The sequence below is a fragment of the Myripristis murdjan genome, chromosome 17 (genome assembly GCF_902150065.1).
Source record: "Myripristis murdjan chromosome 17, fMyrMur1.1, whole genome shotgun sequence".
Classification (NCBI taxonomy): Eukaryota; Metazoa; Chordata; class Actinopteri; order Holocentriformes; family Holocentridae; genus Myripristis; species Myripristis murdjan.
The window spans coordinates 6,336,329-6,358,012 of record NC_043996.1 but is presented as its reverse complement, the minus strand read 5'-3'; the positions used below and the strand labels follow the sequence as shown (position 1 = coordinate 6,358,012).

The 21,684-nt window shown below is 41.3% G+C and overlaps 1 protein-coding gene across 2 annotated transcripts in view; it reads left to right on the top strand.

Annotated features, from left to right (window-relative positions):
- ankrd12 (ankyrin repeat domain 12) overlaps positions 1 to 21,684 on the top strand; it is a 38,516-nt gene that overhangs the window by 3,244 nt on the left and 13,588 nt on the right. Inside the window, exons 2-5 of one of the 2 annotated variants that reach the window (XM_030074628.1) lie at positions 13,866 to 13,979; positions 18,903 to 19,053; positions 20,287 to 20,358; positions 20,770 to 20,910. In XM_030074628.1, coding sequence (XP_029930488.1) covers positions 13,920 to 13,979; positions 18,903 to 19,053; positions 20,287 to 20,358; positions 20,770 to 20,910 — 424 coding nt within the window. In that variant the 5' untranslated portion in view covers positions 13,866 to 13,919. The remainder of the gene's footprint in view (positions 1 to 13,865; positions 13,980 to 18,902; positions 19,054 to 20,286; positions 20,359 to 20,769; positions 20,911 to 21,684) is intronic. The other variant, XM_030074629.1, reaches the window with a different exon arrangement.

Sequence of the window (21,684 nt, the reverse complement as noted above, 5' to 3'; positions counted from 1 at the left end):
CACTCTGAACTAGTGGTAGGGCCAGGTGAGGGGAAATGGGATTCGTCCTTAGTTTATTGTTATCAGCAAATAGTGGATCAGGTGTATGAAACATGTCCTCCAAGAGAATTGGTCTCTTTAGTCTGTGGTGCCTGTCTGTAGTTCATCATATGTTGTTGGACTCACTTGCTTTTTCATTAATGTGCCCACATTCTTGGCTGCACCTGCTTCAGTGGACGTGCTTTTACAGGTCTCTCTCATTATGCATTATTTTGTCCCCCTGAAATGCCCAACGTGACATCTAACTGCCAAGGCACAATTCTTGAACATGTAGCACAAGGATGGAAGATGCATGAAGATCCTGGAAGTTTACTGTCCGCTGATGATGCTTCAGGGTGTCACTTGGCTGATGAGAATTGATGCGAAGCCACAAGTGCTGTTTCAAAATGGTGCATCATTCTCACAATGAATCCAAGTCTATTGTACCAACAGCTTGGGCATTGCACACCAACGCACCTTGCCTCATGTCAAGCGCACAGCCCATTTCAGGCTGTAAAACCGCATGCTCTTCTTGAAGTCCTCTCCAAAACAACTTTGTAAGAATGCTTTCTACAATGAGATAAGTTTTGACCTTTTGTTATTTTATTTGGTAATCACACTACAGCTCTAAAAAGCTAACCTTCAGTTACTGTTAGCTACCAGTGTGCCAACTGCTTTAGCTAACTATTGTAACAGTTGTTGCATAAATGAAAATACTGGTCCTCAGCGTCAGCAAAAACCCTGTCAGACTTATGCTAAATATGGATCTAGCCTTAAGGAAATAAATTATATCAAGACTACTTGAGTTCTATATATAACGATACCAGCTCGCTTGCAAGACAGGAAATTATCACCAACTACCAGCCAAATTCTGATAATATGTGGCTGATAAGTTTGCCTACTATGTCAGCTGCTTCAACAAGTAACCAGAGACTGTACAGAGATACTTTTTTCTTTTAAAAATCTAATTTTGTGGTAAAATCACTCAAGTGTTTAGTTAATTCTCAGTCTTGGCAGTCACTCATTGTTCATTTTAGATATGTTTCCTTTTGCTTGCTTGCTGTTATGTTGTGATGTAATACATTATGGTGCTGGTCTGAAGTACTTTGTGGCATGAAGCCAGATAGTAGACATCTTGATGCACATGGTCAGATGCGCTAATATTTTCAGTATCTACCTTGGGGAAGCTCTCTCTTGTTGCTTCAGTGCAACTTTAATCCTCCAAGCACACTTGGATGCATTGAGTGACAGGTCTTGACACAAAAATGAGATATTCCTCTTATTTCTGTGAGATCCTAAAGGCGAAAATGGGGTCAGGCTTACAGTGTTATCACAATTTTACATAATCTGGTTGCGATCTAGCCAAAGAGAGCATACAAGCTGTGTGTAGAGTTGGGGAGAAGGTGTGACAAAGTAATTTAGACACGTAAATAGATGCAGACACATGGAAGGCATTGTCATAGGAAATGTGGAGTCATTTACAGTGAGCTCTCAAATATGACATTGAAATGACATGATTGTGAGTGATTTTTGAACACTGGGATGTGTTCACTTTCTAAACATTGGCACATGCATTTAACACTGTGAAACTTATCCATGGTTACTAAAGCCTAGTGAGCTAGGCCAGCTATATAAGCCTATTAGTTGTTAGAGAACAGGGTATCGACAGAGGTGAACTGAAGCAGAAGCAAGAATGTGAAATCATATCAGGAACAGTGTTTCATTTAGTGGCCACATATTTTTTTTTTTCCTGGTGATGAATTCATTTTTAGGCCTACACAGGCTTCTGTGTTTTGCTTTGTTTTCTCAACATTTTCAGTATTTGTTGGATGAATATCCAGGCAGACTCACAAGTGCAAGCAGGTTACCATTTTTGTGAATCACTGTCATTTTTAGGGGGGGACATCAAGTAAAATTAGGTAGTTTAACAATGCTGAGGATTAAGAAAAGGAAATTCATAGTATTCAGGGCATTGAAGTGGGATACAAACCCAGATTAAAGGAATGAGGGAAATCTAATAAAATCCTTTTTAAAGTGTTAGATATATTGCTTTCCCAGTCTAGCAAACATGACCCCACCTGAGAAGATGGACAAGCTTATGGAATAATAAAAATTTATGAAGGTCCACATTATTAGGTCATAAAGAGGAAATTTTGTCTTTATCTTGCGCGAGCCTCGAGTCACTGAATGCTGGACCCTTTTTGTGTGAATCATGATAAGAATGAGTCATAGTGTTGCTCTAATAGATGGTGCCCTTTGTGCTGGAGACCTTTCCCGTGAGAGGCTTAGCCTGGCTGACTATGATATGTTTAGACTCCTATTTTGCCTTGTAGGTCTACCAAGCCTCATCTTGTGTTGTTGGTTCATTTCATCAGCATCTTATTATTGTCAGCATTTGATCAGCATCACAGGGCCTCTCTGATATTGAGCTCTGGTTGTGTTAATGTCATGCGAGTAGTGCCCTTTTACTAGTGTCATTCTGCAAATGCAGTTCCTCTTTTTTTGTTTTTAGTGATCACACTGAGTCTTCATCTTCAGGGAAATCCCCCAAAACGGTCAGAGTTCTTGTTTCATTCTTTCCTTCAGCAAGGTGATGAGCAGTGCCTCTTCAACGCTGTCAGATTACTGTCAGTGATGGTTAAGGACAATATAACTCAAAATCCAGGTGTTTGTTTGTTTTGGAACAACCCATGCAGCTGTGTTGTGGAGAGGGCAGATTAGCTCATGGACATGGTCCTCTGAGAAATGATCAGAAATCCCCAACACAGAGCTCAAGGTAAAAAAAAAAAAAAAAAAAAAAAAAAAAACATCTATCTCCAATTCCAGACAGCACTTGGAAATCGACACTGTGTCACTTTCCCCTCAAGTTGCAGACGATCAGCCAGCTTCTAATGTGTTGCCGTTCAAGCAAGATTGTGAAAGCGCTAGTGCCGTTCATGATATGAAGTGCCTCTAGCCAGGCCTCGTTCTATCTGCAGTTGGCTGTGGCAGCTGAGTATCTGCGTCTCTGAGAGGCCCAGCAAGTAACTGCGTGTGTGTGTGTGTGTGTGTGTGTGTGTGTGTGTGTGTGTGTGTGTGTGTGTGGAGAGGGTGGAGCCTACTGATTACACAACATGTGCTAGCCTTGCCAGTAGCACAATGTGAGCAGAGTGTTGTTTTTGTTATGTACGTTGAGTGCAGTATCTCGGTGTGTAACGGCTGCAGGTCACGCTGATGCTGCCCTGATAACCATCCATGTGCTTTTTGAGGGTTGCCGATACATGAGCCTTTGAGCTCCTGCTAGTATTGAGTGTAGCATGATAACCCAAACACACATAAGGAAAGAAAAGCAAGGCTATGTTGTCATGTGCAAGCCTCTGAATTATTAATGGAGCCTTGGAACTTGCTTTTTTTTTTTTTTATGAATGAGCAGCTACAGTGTGTCGGTGGTTTAGAGGGGGAAAGACAATTTGACAATGGGCTTGAGGTTTGCATTCTTCTTTGCTGGGATGCTCTCATTTTACTGATGCCAAAGAAAGCGGTCATATCCTGTTTACTTTGGCTCTTTCACTGACCATGGTTTTGCTCAGAGCCCAGGACCCTCCTGCTCCCATTTCGGTTGAGTATTTATTCACAGGACAATTTTTGTCTTATGTCTCAGTTGGATGTGTCCTTTCTCTTTTTATGTACGGCAATAAATGCACTTTTACTCTAACCTTGCACTTTTGAGCAGATTTTCTAAAGTGTGGTCAGATTTGGTTAATCATTGGCTGTGGTATGGTCTTGTAGCACTATGCATATTAATACTTACGTCCATTTTCGCAGGCTCAATCTAGGCTGATTTAAAAAAAAAAAAAAAAGAAAAAAAAAAGGAAAGAAAAACTTGTTGACTTGGAAGAGTTTCTTTTTTCAAAATGAGTTAATCACATTTTCACAGAAGTGACATGCACCCTTAAAAAAATAACTGTGCACATGAAAGTAAAACTTGTTTTGCAGATGAAATTTAAATCGGTACTAGGGGTGGGCTATATGGAAAAAATGTTTTTTTCCAGGCAGGATCACAATATATGACACCACAAATCTTCGTGTTGATTTTTGGAAGTTACTGAACGGTACAGCCAGACTAATGTCACTGTTTAAGAAAATAAATGATAAACTATTCTGTTTTGTTTGACACGCCGATGGCTACATGAAGTTTGCCCAAAGCACTGCAGACGCCCTCACAATGCCTTCACCATGTTAGATGCACTGTCTAGTTTGGTGATGTCCTTTCTTAAAAAGTTGATGTTGTGAATTTTTTGTTCAGTCTTAATGTGGCACTCCAAGTACACTGACAGCTGTGGAATGGTGGTGTTTTGAAAAGTATTTCCAGCTGGGTAACTTGTAACGCGGAATCAACTATTTTTGGCAGTGCATTGTAAACCTCAGACACAACAATAAACCAATGATAGCATTAAAGCTGTAGAACATGTCAGGGAAGGTGCAGTAGTGTGATTTGAGGTTTAACTGAGGAAACAACTTTGAATGCGCGTGTGAGCAGCATCAGGACAGCTGAGCAATATGCAGTGTCACTGTAGCACAGTACTCCTGATCTCTCAGTAAAGGCAGACCTTTAACTATTTTAATTGTTCACAACCTAATATCATCATATCACACTACCCTAATTGGTACCCCTTTTAGACATACACATTTTTAGCCATAAAATCAGCCATATCTTGGTACTAGAGTAAATTTCATGTAAGTCATTAAGAGTGAAAATGGAAATAAAGCATCTCATTTTGTGTCAAAATAAATGAAACAAGAATCAGATTCAAGATTTCTACATTGTACACTGGAACAATGTTCTGAACTGACTGTAAATTTATTTACATTTACACAGTATAGGCCTACCGGTCACCTTCACATTCAGATAAACTGTATGTGCACGTGCTGTATGTGCGAATCATGGCCATAAATTTTGTTGACAAGAAATTATTTATATATCTATTTTTAAATAAGGCTGTGTATACAAATTAAACAACCATCTACAAGAGAATAAGTATGAATGGCATTGTAGCTGATATGGGCTAATTGCAGAAAGAATAATTCCAGCTAGCCAAGTTCTGTTACGACTGTATTGTCCTAGCAGGGGAGATGTTCTTAAATTGGGGTTTTAAAAACAGGACAACAGTGTACAGAACACAAAATCTACCTATAGTTTACAACCAGCTGCCCATAGTACTTCATATTACTGTCGTTCCTGTTGATACCAACTGAAATAAGTGAAGCTGTAGCTCTCTTGTTTTTTAACGCAGGCAAACTAAAATGGTGCCGTGAAGGTAGGGGCTTAAACGTCTCACGGGGGGAATGGATGGTCATGGCAATCCTGTGTTGGATTTACCTCTCTGACATAAAGGCTTATTCCATTCGCAGTAGCTGGAGATATGCCTCCAGTGCTTGAATGGAATACTGAAGCGTCTCAATAAATAAAGAAATATTTATGTTACTATGCGCTTTGTGATGGGATGCATTGTGCTTAAAATGCTGTATGTATGGAAATGATGGTTCTGAATGAGATGTAGCTTCTGCTTAACAGACTATGTAGGTCTGGTACCTCATCCTCTTTGCAGTGAGACTCTAATGGCAAAAACACAAATGTAGGAGTGCAATTGGTATTTACCTACATCAGTTAATTTCACTGAATTGAGGTGTTCACTTGGGTCAGTGTTCCAGTTGATGGAAATAAAAGGCCTAGCTTGTGAGAGATTCTACCCTTTTCTAATTAGCATCGTTAAAGGCATACATTGTCTTGGCGACTAATCTCTTTGGTCAGTGTTCCATTGTGCAACAAGATGATTAGCAGACATATTATTTGACTTTTTTTTCTCTTTTAATTTTAGAAGCTAACCCACTGAGTATGTCCTGTGGACAGTATGACCCATATGTGTCATCTCAAAAGCCCAATAGTGATGACACAAAAGTGAAACTGCTCTCAGTCTTCTTGACACATCATACTTAAACTAATCAAAGAGCTTATTAGCTCAGAAGAGTGTGTATTCTTTCAAGTATGAGGACAGGAGTGCCCTGTATCAACCTTACACACAGGTCTCACAGAGGGATAGTCCGGTACTGTAAAGCTGTGGTTTGGCACAGGCATGGAGAGCCATGTGCAGAGCCTATGATCCGATCGACAGCTCATCACGCCTAATAGGATGTGACAGGTGTAGACCTAGTCATGTCTTGAATGCCGTAATGAAAAGCGACGCAACATTTCCCCTGTCGTTAACTCTCCACTTCACATTGAGGCCTCCTAGTTGCTCATATGGAGCCCAGAAGTGGTTATAACGTCCCAGTAGTCGCAGACGAATTTTGCTTTATGGTCATGTCAGCTGCTTTTGTGACTCTAGAGGTTTCAAGCGCTGTGTGCATCTTGTTTTGTGTTGTTTTTGAAAAGGAGGTGACATATCCAGGACAGGAAAACTTGTTTTACCTCAAGTTCCTCAGCCAGTTTCATTAATTCAAAAATGGGTAGCTTTCTTTTTCAGTGGCCAGAAGCCACAGCTCCAATTTTACTAGTGTTCGCTTAATGATGGAATTAATTACCCACACTGCCAATGTTCTTGTTGGTTCAAAAGCTGGAAAGATGTCCAATCTGAAACAGATCAAATGTGCTTAGTTTGCATTTCTTGTAGTCAGGTGTAAGTTGTCTCTAACTCTGCTGCTTCGTTTGGACAATTTTGAAAGAAGGCAAATGTCAGATTAAACAAAACACCTTTCATTTTATCAGTAAGCTCAATACAGTATAGAACTTCGATTAACAGTAACCCACAGGAAAGAAGGTATTTTGGATAGTTGAAGTTTCAGATAATTGAAACATGCATAAAAACACCAAACCTTTTTTTTTTATTTTATTTTTTTAATTTTAACAACATATTGATGTGTGTATATATACTTTTATGCTTTAAATAGCCTTTTAAACTATATAACAAATATGTAGTCTGGCAGTAATATTGGTTGTCTTCAAACATTTGGGGACAATGGTAGCATCAAAGAAATCACTTATTGTGGCTGCAATGCACACACATGCAGGAACAAACTGACCAATGAATAATAGACTCATTTACTGGAGGACAAATAGTCTTTAAACCACGACAAACATTAGGCCCTACATAACAAATATATAGGCCTTTCAGTAAAACAGCAGTTGTTAGTAAGCACTTTGTGACAATATGAAATCACTTGTCGTGGCAGTGCACGCACACACACAGGAACAAGCCAAATGAATTATAGACTGATTTACTGGAGAACAAGTACCAACAACAGAATTATATCGGTAGGCTACCAGAGACTAGTGCGCAACTTGTAGAGGAAAGAAAAGAAGAAATGGCCATGTGTTTGATTGGGTCATCCTGTATAATCGGGCGTCAGATAATCAAGGTCCTACTTTATAATGTAGATTATATGACAAGTACGATTTAGAAAATCATTATCTCGCTCAAGAATTGTATATTTTCTTTGGCTTAGTTGTGAAACATTGGGTACACAGTATTAATCTTTCTTTACAAAAATGGCAAAAATTCTGGCATACTGTCAGCTTGTGTCAATTCCATTATTTCTCTCACTGAATTTTTAGTTTTCAGTCTCTGGATCTCGTGTTGCTGGTGATCTTCCCTTGAAATCCCTTGTTTGGGCAGTCACAACGTTCATGTGAGCCTGGTCACTGTGGTTGAAATCTGAGGCCTGTCTGTTTAGAACGAGACCCACGCCTAGGTCCTAACCTTTGCCCCCCCCCTCCCCATTCCTTCTCCCTCCGTTTTTAACCCATAATCAGCAGTAAAGGCTTCATTGTTCTTGTCCACTGCTTGGGCATCTGATCATTAACCTACATTCAGAGCGGCGGCAGTAGGCTTCTTAAGGCTCTCACAGTCTCTTTCGGACCAGTTTAATGGGCGTGTTACAGTGTGTGTCGAGGCTCTGGGCTGAGCCTTATTCTCCTGCCAGTAAAGTTAACCCTTTTTACGCCTTTGTGCACAAACGTGAGGCTATTTTACAAGGCTTTTGATTTGTGTGCAAGCTGTTTCCTGAGCCTCTCCACTGTAGATTTATTAGGGTTATTCCTCTTTTATGGGAGCTTGTAAGTGATGGATAAGGCTGGGAAACAGTTCTGCACTCAATCTTACATAAGAATACACATTTAGCACACATAAAGCACATTATGTCTAGGTCTTACAACAGCTTAATGCTCGGATTATTATGAATTAAGCCAGAGAATTTGGTGTTCTGACTGTGTTTTGGCCACACTACAATCAACATGGCTTGTCCTGATCATTTTGGAAAATGGAGTAACACATTCTGAGGTAGACAGAGGGAGGAAAGTTATTTTTTTTTGTCTACTGACTACATGACTTACCAAAATAGCTCCTTTGACTCTTGTTACTGTTGAGTTTTATTTTGACCACTAAAGAACAATTTGTAAAACTGTCAAGGGGCTTTCATGTGGCAGAATTTACCAGCTGCAGTCAAATTTTGGTGCCTGTTGGTGTATGTATGTATTTATGTGTTTATTTAACTCATGATGGAGTTGGTAACCTTTGCCTTGCCCATATAGAAGTTGTTGCACTCAAGCTTAGCAGCTTTTCCCAGGAAAATGGCTGGCTTATTAATGCAGCCTAACAACTGACTGGAATGAAGGCCAGACTGCTGGTTGGAAGAGGCGTGTTTAGTCTGTCTGGGGTTAGGGTAGTGAGAGGTGAACAGACGCCTTGAGGCATCCAGTGTCACTTTGTTTGTTTGTCCATGTCGAAACAAGCCTTCAGTTCAGACAACCCGGTGACAGGGGAGGAGAAGCGAGCTGGATTCATCCTGAGATTGAAATTGTACCTTTAAAATTCAGCGCAAAATTAAATTGAGATTGCATGGTTTGGGCTAAAGCTGTCCCTTTAAAAGCACACCAGTAGGTACCCTATAGCTACTGTGTGTTTGTTTTTTAATCATCTGCAGCTTTGTGGTTTAATGCACTTCTGGTCACATGACATTTTAAAAAGGCATTGAGGTCATGCTACATATGGTATAATGCCATTGCAGGCGACCCGCCTGGCAGATTTTTCCCTGTGTCACCCCTGTGTTGCTACGTATATGTCTGGATTACTGACAAGATGCTAAAGCATAGGAACCCCCACACCCCCCTTATTTTCTCTACATGAAAATAATTGGAGTGGGCAGTTCCAGGACACAGAGCAGATTTGGTGAACATATGTGGGCTTTCTAATTTTTTTCCCCAGTGTTCTGTGCATACAAGTTAGACTATGTGATGAAGACACACATGCTGGTAGCCTGTGTATGTGTGTGAGAGACTGCATTGGTGACGGCTTGGTCTTTGCTGGGTATTGTTTCTGAGCCCCTCTCCTCGAGTCTTAATAATCAGGCCTTTGCGCCTGGCTTTGTCCTGCTACTCATTAGGGGGTCGGTGGAGGAGGAGGAGACGAAGGCTGGGAGGGGAAGCGCAGCTGAAAGAGACCTCCCCCATCATTTAGCCTGATGGCATACAGGACCGTGACCACGTGACCTGCTGTTTACTGTCGCAGCCAGCGTAGTGTGTCTCCTTGAGCGTGTTACACGATCCACTCGCCTCCTATTGTAGGGGAAAATCAGTGTGTAGCTTTACTATCGATTTTAAAATACCCCTGATAGTAATTTACAGATGGTCATTATATAACATTTGCTAGAAATTGATGCATATGAGTTCGTCTTTCGATAGGTTTCTTTGTGTGAGCAGTGGTAAATGTAGCCACATGGGAGGCCAGGGGAAGATCACATGTAGTTTCCACATGGTGTGTGTGTGAGGGCACAGCAGGCTGTACTCTGGGAAGCTGTAGTGGAGTAGTATAGCGGTTGGTGGTGATGGTGGTGGTGGCGTATGCTGCACTGTGTGTCAAGCTCACTGCTATTCTTAGCCCTCTTCCCTCCCTGTCCCATCCTGCAGTCAGTGGATCAGGTTACCGTACTGTGTGCGCACTTCATCTATCCCAGCTACACCATCATACATTCTTTGTCCCCCAACCCCCAGCTCCACACCCGCCCACCCACCCAACCAGTACTCACGCAAGGACATGCACTGTAGCACCCGCTGTCCTGTCAGGGCCAGCGTGCTTGGGCACTACAGGGAAATGGTTGTTATTGTTGTCAGTCAGGAACTAGCGGAGTTAAAGTACAGGAACACCGGGTTAGAAATAAATACAGAGACATCTGCTTCTCAAGACCGGCTGTACAGCCAACAGGACTGAGTTAGGATTTCACTGACTTTTCAGTTCTGTCAGAAAGTGGATTTGCTTTAAAAAATTTTAAATTTAGAACCTGTTTTGTTCTGATAAAGTTCTCACATTCTGACTTAAATAAAAAAAAAATTGAAATTCTGCTATTTATAAATTAATATTTCACTTAACGCTGTTAATTAGAATGAACTGAAAAGTGAGATGAACATCTATCCTTAAAGCCAGCATGTTTAGGTCATCCACTGTAAAGTTTTTACAGTTGGAATGTAGCTATATGAGAGACCGAACCAAGCTCATGATTTTGGTGATCTGGCCAGACAGATGTCTGTTTGTTTCTCTTAAGCATCTTCTCCTTGCTTGCTGAATTATTCACCACATCGTTGATGTAGAGACCAAGGGAACTAACCATCCTGAGAGTGTCTTGTGTCACATCTCTCTTGCTTTATTACATCTCTCAACCTTTTACTGTTGTGATTCTGCATTTTGTGTCAAAATGCATTTTTTTAATTTGCATTTTTGAGTCAAAGGGGTTAGGTAATTGTTTCTGTCATTCAGGGTTTCACTGTACAAGATCTCATGCCAAAATAATCAAGGCTTCAGTCTCCATGAACTGTAGTCTTCATCAAGACAGGGGTTTGATCTTGACTTGAAACGGCCCAAGGTTAATGGCAGTGCTCGCAGGGGCTTAGGCAGCCCTGAGCTGCTCATGAAATGCAGTGAATGTGAATGCCAAACTGGCGAATGCCCAAATACCTCTGTAATTATAGTCACACCCTCCTCGCCTTGTCTCTGGGCCAGATTGGAGTCCTGTCAGCGTTTGTTTTCTGGTCTGGTCCCGGACTGTCCATACCGCTTTAATACCCCTGATACACTAGCCTCTTTACACCACCGTGTTCACTGTGGGATGCTCATTCTCCCTTTCAGCTGTCTGAATGACAACGCTGCATACTGGCTATCTGCTGACTAATGATGGACCTCTCTCTGGCCTTGGTTGAGCAGCAGAGCTGTGTGTTGGAAAGACGATACCTGTTAACACCATGCTGTTATTCAGCGTCAACAATGGTTGTAAGGTATCCGAAGGTATTAAGAAGCTACAAAATGTTGGACTCCTGTAATGAAAACTCTATTTTTATTTTGGGAATTTGCACTAAGGACACTGAGTATGACTGAGTTCTTTTTAGGATAGCATATGGCATGCGTAGCTGTTACAGTGAAAATAATTCACTCAATGCAGTGAAATGTAGCGTGATTAACAATGAAGTCTTATCACACAGTATCGGTGTCTATAGTAGGGCTATATTTGTGACCAGTTAAGCAGTGTATACTGAACACTGGTTGAAATGTGTGAACTCAGAGATTTAGCATTGCCATTACTACTGTGTTTAAGTGATAACACAATATGGAGATGGGTCACTACATCCTATATGCTGCCAAACAGTATAAATTGCCACAAAACTGTCAAACACGGGGGCAGGGAGGCTTTACATGCATCATATCGTGTGCACTTTTGACAGACATCAGCAAATGCACACGATGTGTAGGAGTAGAGTGAAGCATGTTGAAGTGAAATGTCCCATAAATCCCCAACAGGACCAAGCCCAACATATCTAAGATGGCAGGGAACTTTTTTAAAAAAGGGGAGCAACATCCAGCTGACTTCAGACTGAAATCGATCTGGAGATTGAATTCTAAACTATTGAAAGTACCACAGTTCTGTTGTCATTTTTACTAGTGTCATTTATTTGTTTCTCAGTCATATCATTTGACCTTTTTGTCTCTATTAGCATAAAGTTTGCCTGGATGTTCAAAATGAGTCTCAGGACTCATACAATATTATTTGTGAAATATTTAGTTAGGAGGAATTAACAGTCCAAAATAGGCATTTTCAGGAGGCTCTTTCACTTATAAACCATTTTTCAAAACACATTACTTGGAAAATCACATCAGTTTTAGCCCTATGGGTCTGGGCAGTGAGCTTCCGAAGTAAAATCCCAATGATATTCTGTAACTAGGATTATGATGATGATACATTTGTCAATGCTGGTAACATTGGTTAAGATAACATTAGCATTAACGTTAGCTAACATTACTTTTTCGCTGTCCTTAAGAAATTAAGTCTCTCACCATATAACTCTTGGAAACTGATAAGAAGCAGGACAGCTGTGGACAGCGGAGTGGTGATTACAATCTGGTACAAAACACTGCACCATCGCTATCCTGCTTGCTCAGCCACCATTCAAATGCAGCGCTCATAAGCTAATGTTGCATATGAAATTATGGTTCTTTTGTGATTGGCACCATTAGGTTCACAATCTTGTACCCATGACTTTATTTCTCATTTTTCTCAATTTCTAAATGCAGATCTTATTTAATCTCCCATCAAATTTCAGACCACTTGAATACGTGGAACCATATAAACTCAGCTACCCTGATAAAACTCTGTAGTAAAGCTCATAGGAAAACTCTTCAGGAACCACAAGGTTCTTTGAATTGTCACGTGACTGCCCACGTCTATAAGCCCTCAAGAATAACAAGTCACTGACCAGACGGAATCCAGAGTACTTTGAAAAATCTGTGTGGAGAGAGTGGTTGAATAACCTCTTCCCCTTCTTTAACAACTGTGATTGAGGTTGTCTCGCAAGACTGTTGAACCCTCAAATGCTCCAACATTGACTATTGGCATTTTGCTGGTGTGAATGAGCTGTGTAGTTGTTAACCAGGGCAACACTGAATATAGCAATCATGCTCATTTTTTTTTCTTGGATTGAAGTTAAGCTATAAAAAATGTAGTTAAGTATTGTATGCATACTCAGTAATAGAACTGTTGTAATAATTTTGCTGGTACACACACACACACACACACATACACACACACACATTATTATTATTTTTTTTAAAGCTGTTTACAAATGTGCATGAAAAGATAGTGAATAAACTTCAAGTGACCATTTAACTGACACGTCATTAGTTTTATTCTTGTCTGTAGTGTGTCTGTAGTGACTGAGTCTTCAGTCACTACAGACACCCACAGTGCCCCCACTGACACTGCTGCATGTGTTACTATCTTAATGTTGTAACACAAACCACATCACAGAGAAGCTTGGTCATGCTGATGAGCAGGGCACACTGACAGCGAGCAGGAGGAAAGTTTTCCTCTCAGAGGTTAGATTATTTGGCAGTCCCTAAACCTGTGATTCATGCTGCATTGCCTAGTTGTTTCCTCCATCACGCTGCGTGTGCTTAAGGTCAGTCTCTTGAAAAATGCAATGGAAATTTCAATAAAAAAATCCCCGGTTAGTGATCCTCTCAGCCTACATCCTGAAACCAAACTGAGTTACACTTTGTGGCAGTACTACTTTGGACACCGCCACTCTTCTCTGGGGCTAGGTAACTTTCTTGGCTTAGCTTTAGTTTCCTCTGTGATGCAGAGCTGTTTGTAATCAGTTACTGTAAAGCTCTGTCATTTAAGTGTGCACCTAACACTGGTGAGAGTAAAGGAGCAGTTTAAATACAGATATGCTCTCTGTTGACATCCAGTCAAAACACGAGGCCAGTCGTGCATTCAAGCTGTGATGTGGCTGAGCTGAGTTGCCTCTCATTGGTGTTTTCTGTCCTCAGGTGCATGATGAACCTACTGCGCTGTAGCTGTCACAGCTAGTCAGCTGCCGCACCATGGCCAAACCTGGGAGCGACAGAGATGGAGCCATGGTGGATAAGCAGGCGGGGAAGAAGGTACGCAAAACACACGTAAACACAAAATAGCATTGATGACCGCATACTTAGGCAATGTTCACTTAACTCTTTGGCTGTCCCATTTTTGTCCATCTCATTTCACCTAGATGTGATGTTTTCTTAAGGCAGCAAAAAGTTACTTGGAGCCACATTTTTACAATTCTGATCAGGAACTCGAATAGCAGTTCCAAGTGACAGTTCAAACTTAAAATATGGTAACAAACTCAACAACGGAAAGATTTGCATTGTTGTTGTTGAATGTTCAATCAGTGAAAACAAGTTAACAGTTGACAGATTTTTTTTTTCTTGGTGGCATTTACGCTTTATTCGATAGAGATAGTAGAGACTAGAAAGATGGGAAGAGAGCGAGAGAGAGGATGACATGCTACCTGGCTCAGAATCGAACCTGGGCCGCTATAGTAAAGATTAGCCTTTGTTTGTGATACGTGCTCTGTCTTCTGAGCTACCAGGGCGCCCCCTGATGGACAGATAGATGATGTTTTGCTGCAGGTGGTAGCTGGCCAGTTAACTTAAGCCTTTGCAAGTTCATTTTTATCCTACCAGTAGAAAGTAAAGAACAAGTTATAATTAACATCTAATCAATCAGTCTCAGACTTGATCTGCATGATGGAGTGATGTGTGTTCAGTGTAGCTAATGTTAGTCCAGCTGCAGGGAACAGCTGGTCAGCTGGACGGATGTCCTGGTACAAACAATACTGCTGCTCTGACTTTACCAGTCCATTGACTGCTACCGTTAAAATGCATATATACTCAGATCAGGAGAGTGTCACTTTTGCTAGTTAAGCATTAGCATGAGCACCAGATAGCTAAACCACACAGTCGCCAGACAACTACGCGTAGAATTTCCACAACTTCATGCTTCAAAGTTCAAAAACAGGACAGCGTCAATGAGCAGAGCCAGGCTGTGACTTTTTTCCTACTCAGAGGGCAGGAAAGTGCGTTCGTTTTTAGGGTTGGGTATCGTTTGGATTTTAACGATTCCGAGTCCGATTCCGATTCTCACTATCGATTCCTGTTCTAAACGATTCTCGATTCCGATTCTTTGAGATGGAGGTCAACAGGTCACAGCCTATTTATCAGGAGAATTTTTTCATTTGAAAAAGCTACACAATGTAGATTTGCAGGTGTAAACATAGGTAAAACATTACATAAATCGGTCTAATTACACAATATAAAAGTGCACATATTGATGTCAAGTATTTGCCATTTTCTTAAGACATAAGATATCTCTAGTAAATTTTTTGAACAGAGCATAAGAGCAATGTGCAACAAATACACAAAAACACTTAAACATGTGTCCATATATAGTGATGTTTTCAAATGAAATGAGCACTTTGCCAAAGACAAATCTGTCAGCAGTTAAATCTGAACTGTTACTGTGTAGATAACAAGTAGCTACCAGGGGTCCGTTTCATGAAGCAGGTTCAACAAACTCCAAGTCTTACCCTGAACTCTGAGTGGATCTACTCTGAGACAGGAAACTCTGAGTTTTGGGTTCCAGAACAGCTGATTTGAGTCAGTTTGATCAACTCGGAGTAGTTTCACCTGGAGGTAAGCGCGTGCACCACAGCTGTAAAAAGACAGCGTCAATGTAGCCCCGATTTGACGAGTCACCATGGCAACGGGGATGCGTCGGGCTGCGTTTTTCACCCCAGTTGAATTGGAAATCTTAATGCATTCATACAGCGAGTTTGAACATGTTCAAAATAATAATAATAATAATAAAATGCAACACCGCTGCAGCGGCAAAGGAGAGGGAGACGGCCTGGGAGAGAACATTCCTGCTCAGGTCAATACGTAAGTTTAAATGGAGTCCGTTGGAATCACAATAATATTACAGGGGGAAAACTGCTTGAATGGTAGCCTATTAATTTATTTAATTTAGGTGCAATCCCGCGGGGGAGAAACGCACGTGGCAGCAGCTTAAGATGAAATATAAAAACATTGTTCAAATAGGTAAAACATCTATGCGCGTCTTATAACCATCTCCCGACGAATATTTAATTCTCTGCGCAGTAACACTGCACCTTCATCCACGGGATCGTTGTCGAAAGGACATGCCATGTTCGTGAAAAAAGTCGCCACGCCAAGTCTACTTCTGAAAGGGGATGCAGCCTTTTCACCACATAATAAGACAAGAATAAGACAACCATAATTTCCATGTACCTGATTCTGTTTGCAACGAGGAGTTGCTGGCTGATGATGAAGGTTGACTGTCCGAAGTGGAGGAAGCAACGGGAGCAGGAGAGCGACGCAACGAGTTAAACACAGTATACTCGATTAGTGTTACACCATGCAGGCGAAGGTGTTTTGTCATTTCAAATTAAAATGAAGCCAGACTTTCGGGTGTTTTTTGCGGTCCATGTTCGGACAAGTGATGTTCTTGCTAGCGGAGGCGCGGAGGACGCCGAGCGGAGTAATACACGCCCCGAAAACAAACTAGTGCGGGCACTCGGAACCGAAAAAAGAATCGAAATTCAAAAATCTCCTTAACGGTTCCAGAACCGGACGTTAGGAACCGGTTCTCGGTACCCAACCCTATTCGTTTTACAATTTGTGTTGCCCCTGCGGACGGTCCCCAATCTCATCTACAGTCTTATTAAAAAGTAAGAGGCTCCCCCTGGTGGCTAAATGGCATACTACAGCAAAATCTCTATAGAAGATCTTCTAACCGTTACGCTTCTTGTCCCTTGTCATCTGCATTATCGGTTAATATATTTTTAATCGGTTAAAGTATTACAGCAATTAGCTGCAAATCAATTAATCATTGACATCCCCACTTATTTTCTGTTTTCTCTGTACCAGTAGGTCCAATTTGCAACATAGCCAACTAAGCCTATGTAAAATTTCTTAGCCTGAATGTGGGTGTGGGTGGATGTGTTTCAAGGCCAGGTACCACAGTTGAGTTGGGACAAAATACAAAATAAATTCACTCAAATGGGTATCAGGTATAGCTAAGCTTCAGGCATATGGTTTCACTGCCAAATAACAGATAAAGTGAAAAGCACTTTAGAGATTTTGTTTTTTAATTGCGCTCACTGTTATTTAATGCTGGTGCTGTTTGCTTTTTCTGTTTAGTGATTAAGACAAAAACTTGTTGGCGTTATAATAAGATGATTAGAAATGAATACTAAAAAGTTATGAAGATGGTACATTTTTGAAAACAAAAAATGAGACAGACTTTGCAGAAAAAGAAAAAAAAAAACCCAAAAAGTATCAATTTAATTTCATAGATTGAAAATGACATTGAAATGACACTGTCCAAAAACATCTTCTTCCCTTAAAACGCTATTGGTCTGCAGTATTTTAACTTGATGGCTGCATAAGTGAACAGCAGCAATGAAGAAGTGCCGAAATGTCATAATTTTACATATTGTGTTACTTGTTTAACAGGTGTCAAGTAATGCAACTTATAACACATATTACAAATTGCAGATGGGGAATATGACTTGGCTTGGGAGAAAAAAATAAGTCAAAAGATTTTCTTGTTGCTTTAATCCATGTAAACTGTAATATGAGAAGATCAGATATGAACAGTAGAATGCCTTTGGTGTTGAAATATCGTGTGTTTTCACTTCACACATTTCTTGCACCTGGGGACCTCTTGTTCCATCATGCTGGTAATTGAGATTTTTATGCAAATGTCTGTGCAAGAAAACTTAAAAACTACAAGATAAAAACACACTTATCACAGGCTCAGAGTAGAAGACTGCTGTACATTTGAGCTCCCGATACACACGTCCATCTGGGTGCTGGCAAGGAGCAGCAAACTCACCAGCAGTGAGCAGTTTTCCGTCATTAGACTGAAATGTTATCACTTTGCACTCTTATGAAAGCCAGATTTGTACAAGTCAGCATATGTGCAAAATGTCAGGTTACATTTTTTAGACTTGGTTCACCAATTCACAAACAAATATGTTTGGGTGAGACTTGACTGAAGGTGCACTGATACTAATTTTTCATAATCGATTAGAGTATCACGCCATCATTCATCCATGCTGCCTAGAATTGGCATTTTTGTATTTTGTATAAACAGGTAAATTCGGTATTTTAATCAACCAGTGTTAAAAAGTACCTGAGTGGGTATTTGTTTTTATCCAAAAAGCCTGTTCACCCACATATTTATACCAACGTTACTTAATTGTCCTGTTTTCCAAAAGTGACAAAGTTAACACATTTATTTTGATGGCAGAGTTGCCTCATTGGTAACTGGCTGGTGTCACCTATTCTCCACTCTCAACCCTGCCAGACACTTTAGCTTGGCACAGCTGACACATTGCTTCATTGAGATCAAAGAATCACCACACGGCAGACATTTTTCCTCCTGCTTGAAGAATATTGTGCTGCCAAAGTGCAGCTCATTAAAGTGTTGGTACCGGGACAACTTCATCTGCTGATTGGAGTGCTAGTGCTAGGAGCTGGATGGGAACAGATTCTGATCCTTCATCCTTCATCAGTGCACCTCTAGGATTCACTAACGTGGTTTCTCCTGCGTAAAGCTCTGTCTAAGTTCTCTGTGTATATCTTAAGAGGAAAAGTCAGTCATTATTTCTCCTGACCTTTAACTCCCTAAATAGTAACATGGCAGAGGCCCTGCCATGGCACTAAAAGAGTCCTAAACAACATGTTGCATAGACGAATCATTCTCTGTAACATAACCACTCTGTTATGTCAGTGTCATGTTTTAGCAAGCTTTAGTCTCATCTGAAATATTACCCCCATGCTGAATTCAACCCTATTGTTGTCAGACCATTCCTGCTGGTCGACAGAGCTTTCTGAATGGGACTGTCTCAGTGTATGTACCGCTGTGACTTAATTGTTTAGATACACACACACGCGCACACAGCCCATATGTGTGACCACACCTTATTGTGTATGTCATGCCTGATTTTTATGTTTCAGGGCAAAGACAAGTTATCCCCGTTCACCAAAACTCCGAAATTGGACAGGAGTGAGTTGCTGGGGAAGGAAGGGAAAGCCAAGTCTTCCATGAAGCGCAAGCTGTCCTTCACCACCAGTCCACCCCGGACAGAGGAGCGAGACTCAGACACTGGTAAGGGGTTGCTGCCACTCCTCCCCACTCCTCTCTTACAGCCATGCTGCTGGCTCCCTGCCATGTCCCTGTGTTTCCCCCTTGTGGCCTGTTGTTGAACTACTCATGGTTGGGCAGTCTAAAAGCCATAGTATCTCAAATGGTTTGGCATCAAGATCAAAATATGACTTGGTGTATGGTTGTTGGAATCATATTTCTGAACTCAAAGACCCTCAAAACTTTTCCCTCACATGAGACCACATAATCGTCTTTCTTATAAATAGGAAACCTTAGGGCCTTGCATCTTTAAGCCAAGATGCAGTATTGTTATCTATTGCAATGCACAGTTCTAAGATTTGTTACAATTATTGCTCTTGTTTGAAATAGTACAGCCTCTTTGACAGACTGGATGGATTAAAATAGATTTGCATGACTGTTACTGTGGAATACTTGTGTTTGTCTAGTTTGTAAACACACGCACACACGCCACCCTGCAGCATTCTGGGTAGGCGATCTACTGTATTGCTGACGATGAAGAGCTGCACAGGTCTGTAGCCTTGTGCTGGAGGTGTTAGGAACTTGAGCCTTAATCTTAGGTTATTCACCTATTTTACTTGAGTAAATAGACTGTATTCTATTACTATCATTTTCTTAGAAGTTTAAGTATATGTTTAGCTTAGATCTTAGACCCGAAAATGGGCTGGTATATGGTACAGCTGTAATTACTGCAATTGAAAAACCCTGAATGCCTTTTACTGACTGTACTTGAGGTCTTCAAGAATTGCCTTTGTCTCCTCTGTAGAGCAAAGCTCAATGTAATGATTTTCATTGTGTGGTCCTGCATCAGTCTGGCAGGCTATTCTGTACTGTATACTTAACATCATCTGTTTTGAACTGCGAGTGCAATCTGTGTTGTACAGGTTATAAAGTCAAACTAACATGGAGGGAGGCTTTGCCTTCCACCAGCCTTTCCTAGGAATTCTCAGTTCCTGTGTTGAGCAGATGTAGGAAGAAGGGAAGTAATGACTTCACTGAACACCTCAAATCTTCTTTCCTGTCTCCCGTGTCGCCATGACTCATAATCTGTGCGTGGAGTGCGAGTCTGCCTTTGTGCCTGTCTGTTTTTGAGTACATGTGAGTCGAGGAGGGTGAGAGAGAGTGAGCGTTAATGCAGTGCTTTCCTACCCCTCCACCCCCCCCTTGCTCTCCCCTCCCTCTTCTCTCCTTCCCCATCCTCTCTGCTTTGCACTGTAGATGACTCAGACCCAGGCCAGTCGAGTGAGACCTGGGGAGAGAGATTAGTGCCTCCCTGCAGGATATACGCAGGTAATCGCTGCAGCTCGATCCTCAGCCCCCGTGTCCTCTTCAAGTCACGTCACCCCTTGCGCTGCTATGCTGCTGTAAACACACATACACACATGCACGTGTGTGTGTTTTCGCCCTGCATCCGCCCCTTTTACAGCTCACGCATGTCTATGTTTTAGTAACAATCCACAAAGAGAGGTGGGGGCCCGAGGAGTGCTGTTCGCACCTGACTGGCTTAAGAGAATGCTGTCTTTTTATTTGTTCCTTTTCAAACCTCATGCTTGTCATCTGTTTCTCCACGTGCTCAACAGATACAAGGGGAGGAGGAAAAAAAACAGCATCAACATGCCGATGATGTTGCTGTTAGAAACAAGACTTGCCAAATTTTTGTGTGTCTGTTTGTAAGTGTTGCATTTTCTGGATCTGTTCCAGATAAAGATGGACCAGACAAGAAGAAGGTGAAAAAGGAGACTGGTGGCAAGAAGTCGCAGGCTCCCAACCTTTTGTTTGGGTATCCTCTGTCAGAGCGCAAACAGATGGCTCTCCTAATGCAGATGACTGCCAACAGTCCAGGTCTGTATGCATGCACTCTCACCTTTCCACATCCTTAAGATGACTGTTACTATATTTACTGTAGGGATGAGTCATGCTTGAGAGTGTCTTGACAAGCATGATCTCCCAGTATTTCAAGGTTGTTTGATATTAGGCTGATGCCCAATATTTCATCTGCTTGCTTATATAGAAAGAATGTTATCTTGCTGTTTAGATTGTTGCTGATATTGTTTGTTTATCGTGTGTGTGTGTGTGTGTGTGTGTGTGTGTGTGTGTGTGTGTGTGTGTGTGTGTGTATATATATATATATATATATATATATATATATAGATACATACACTACTCACAAAGAGTTAGGGATATTTGGCTTTTGGGTGAAATTTATGGAAAATGTAAAAAGTTCACGCTACAGTGATATTATATCATGAAAGTAGGGCATTTAAGTAGAAGCATACACTGGTGATTTCCTCATCTCAAACAATTTCTTGAAACAAAAGCCAACAACAGTGGTGGATATACCACAACAAAAAATGTCAGTGTCAATAACTTGTCATGTGCCCTTGAGCATCAATTACAGCTTGACAACGGCGTCTCATGCTGTTCACAAGTCGACTTATTGTCTACTGAGGCATGGCATCCCACTCTTCTTGAAGGGCGGCCCTCAGGACATTGAGGTTCTGGGGTACAGAGCTCCGAGCCTCTACACGGCGACTCAGCTGATCCCATAGGTTTTCTATGGGATTCAGGTCTGGAGAAAGTGCAGGCCACTCCATTTGAGGTACCCCAGTCTCCAGC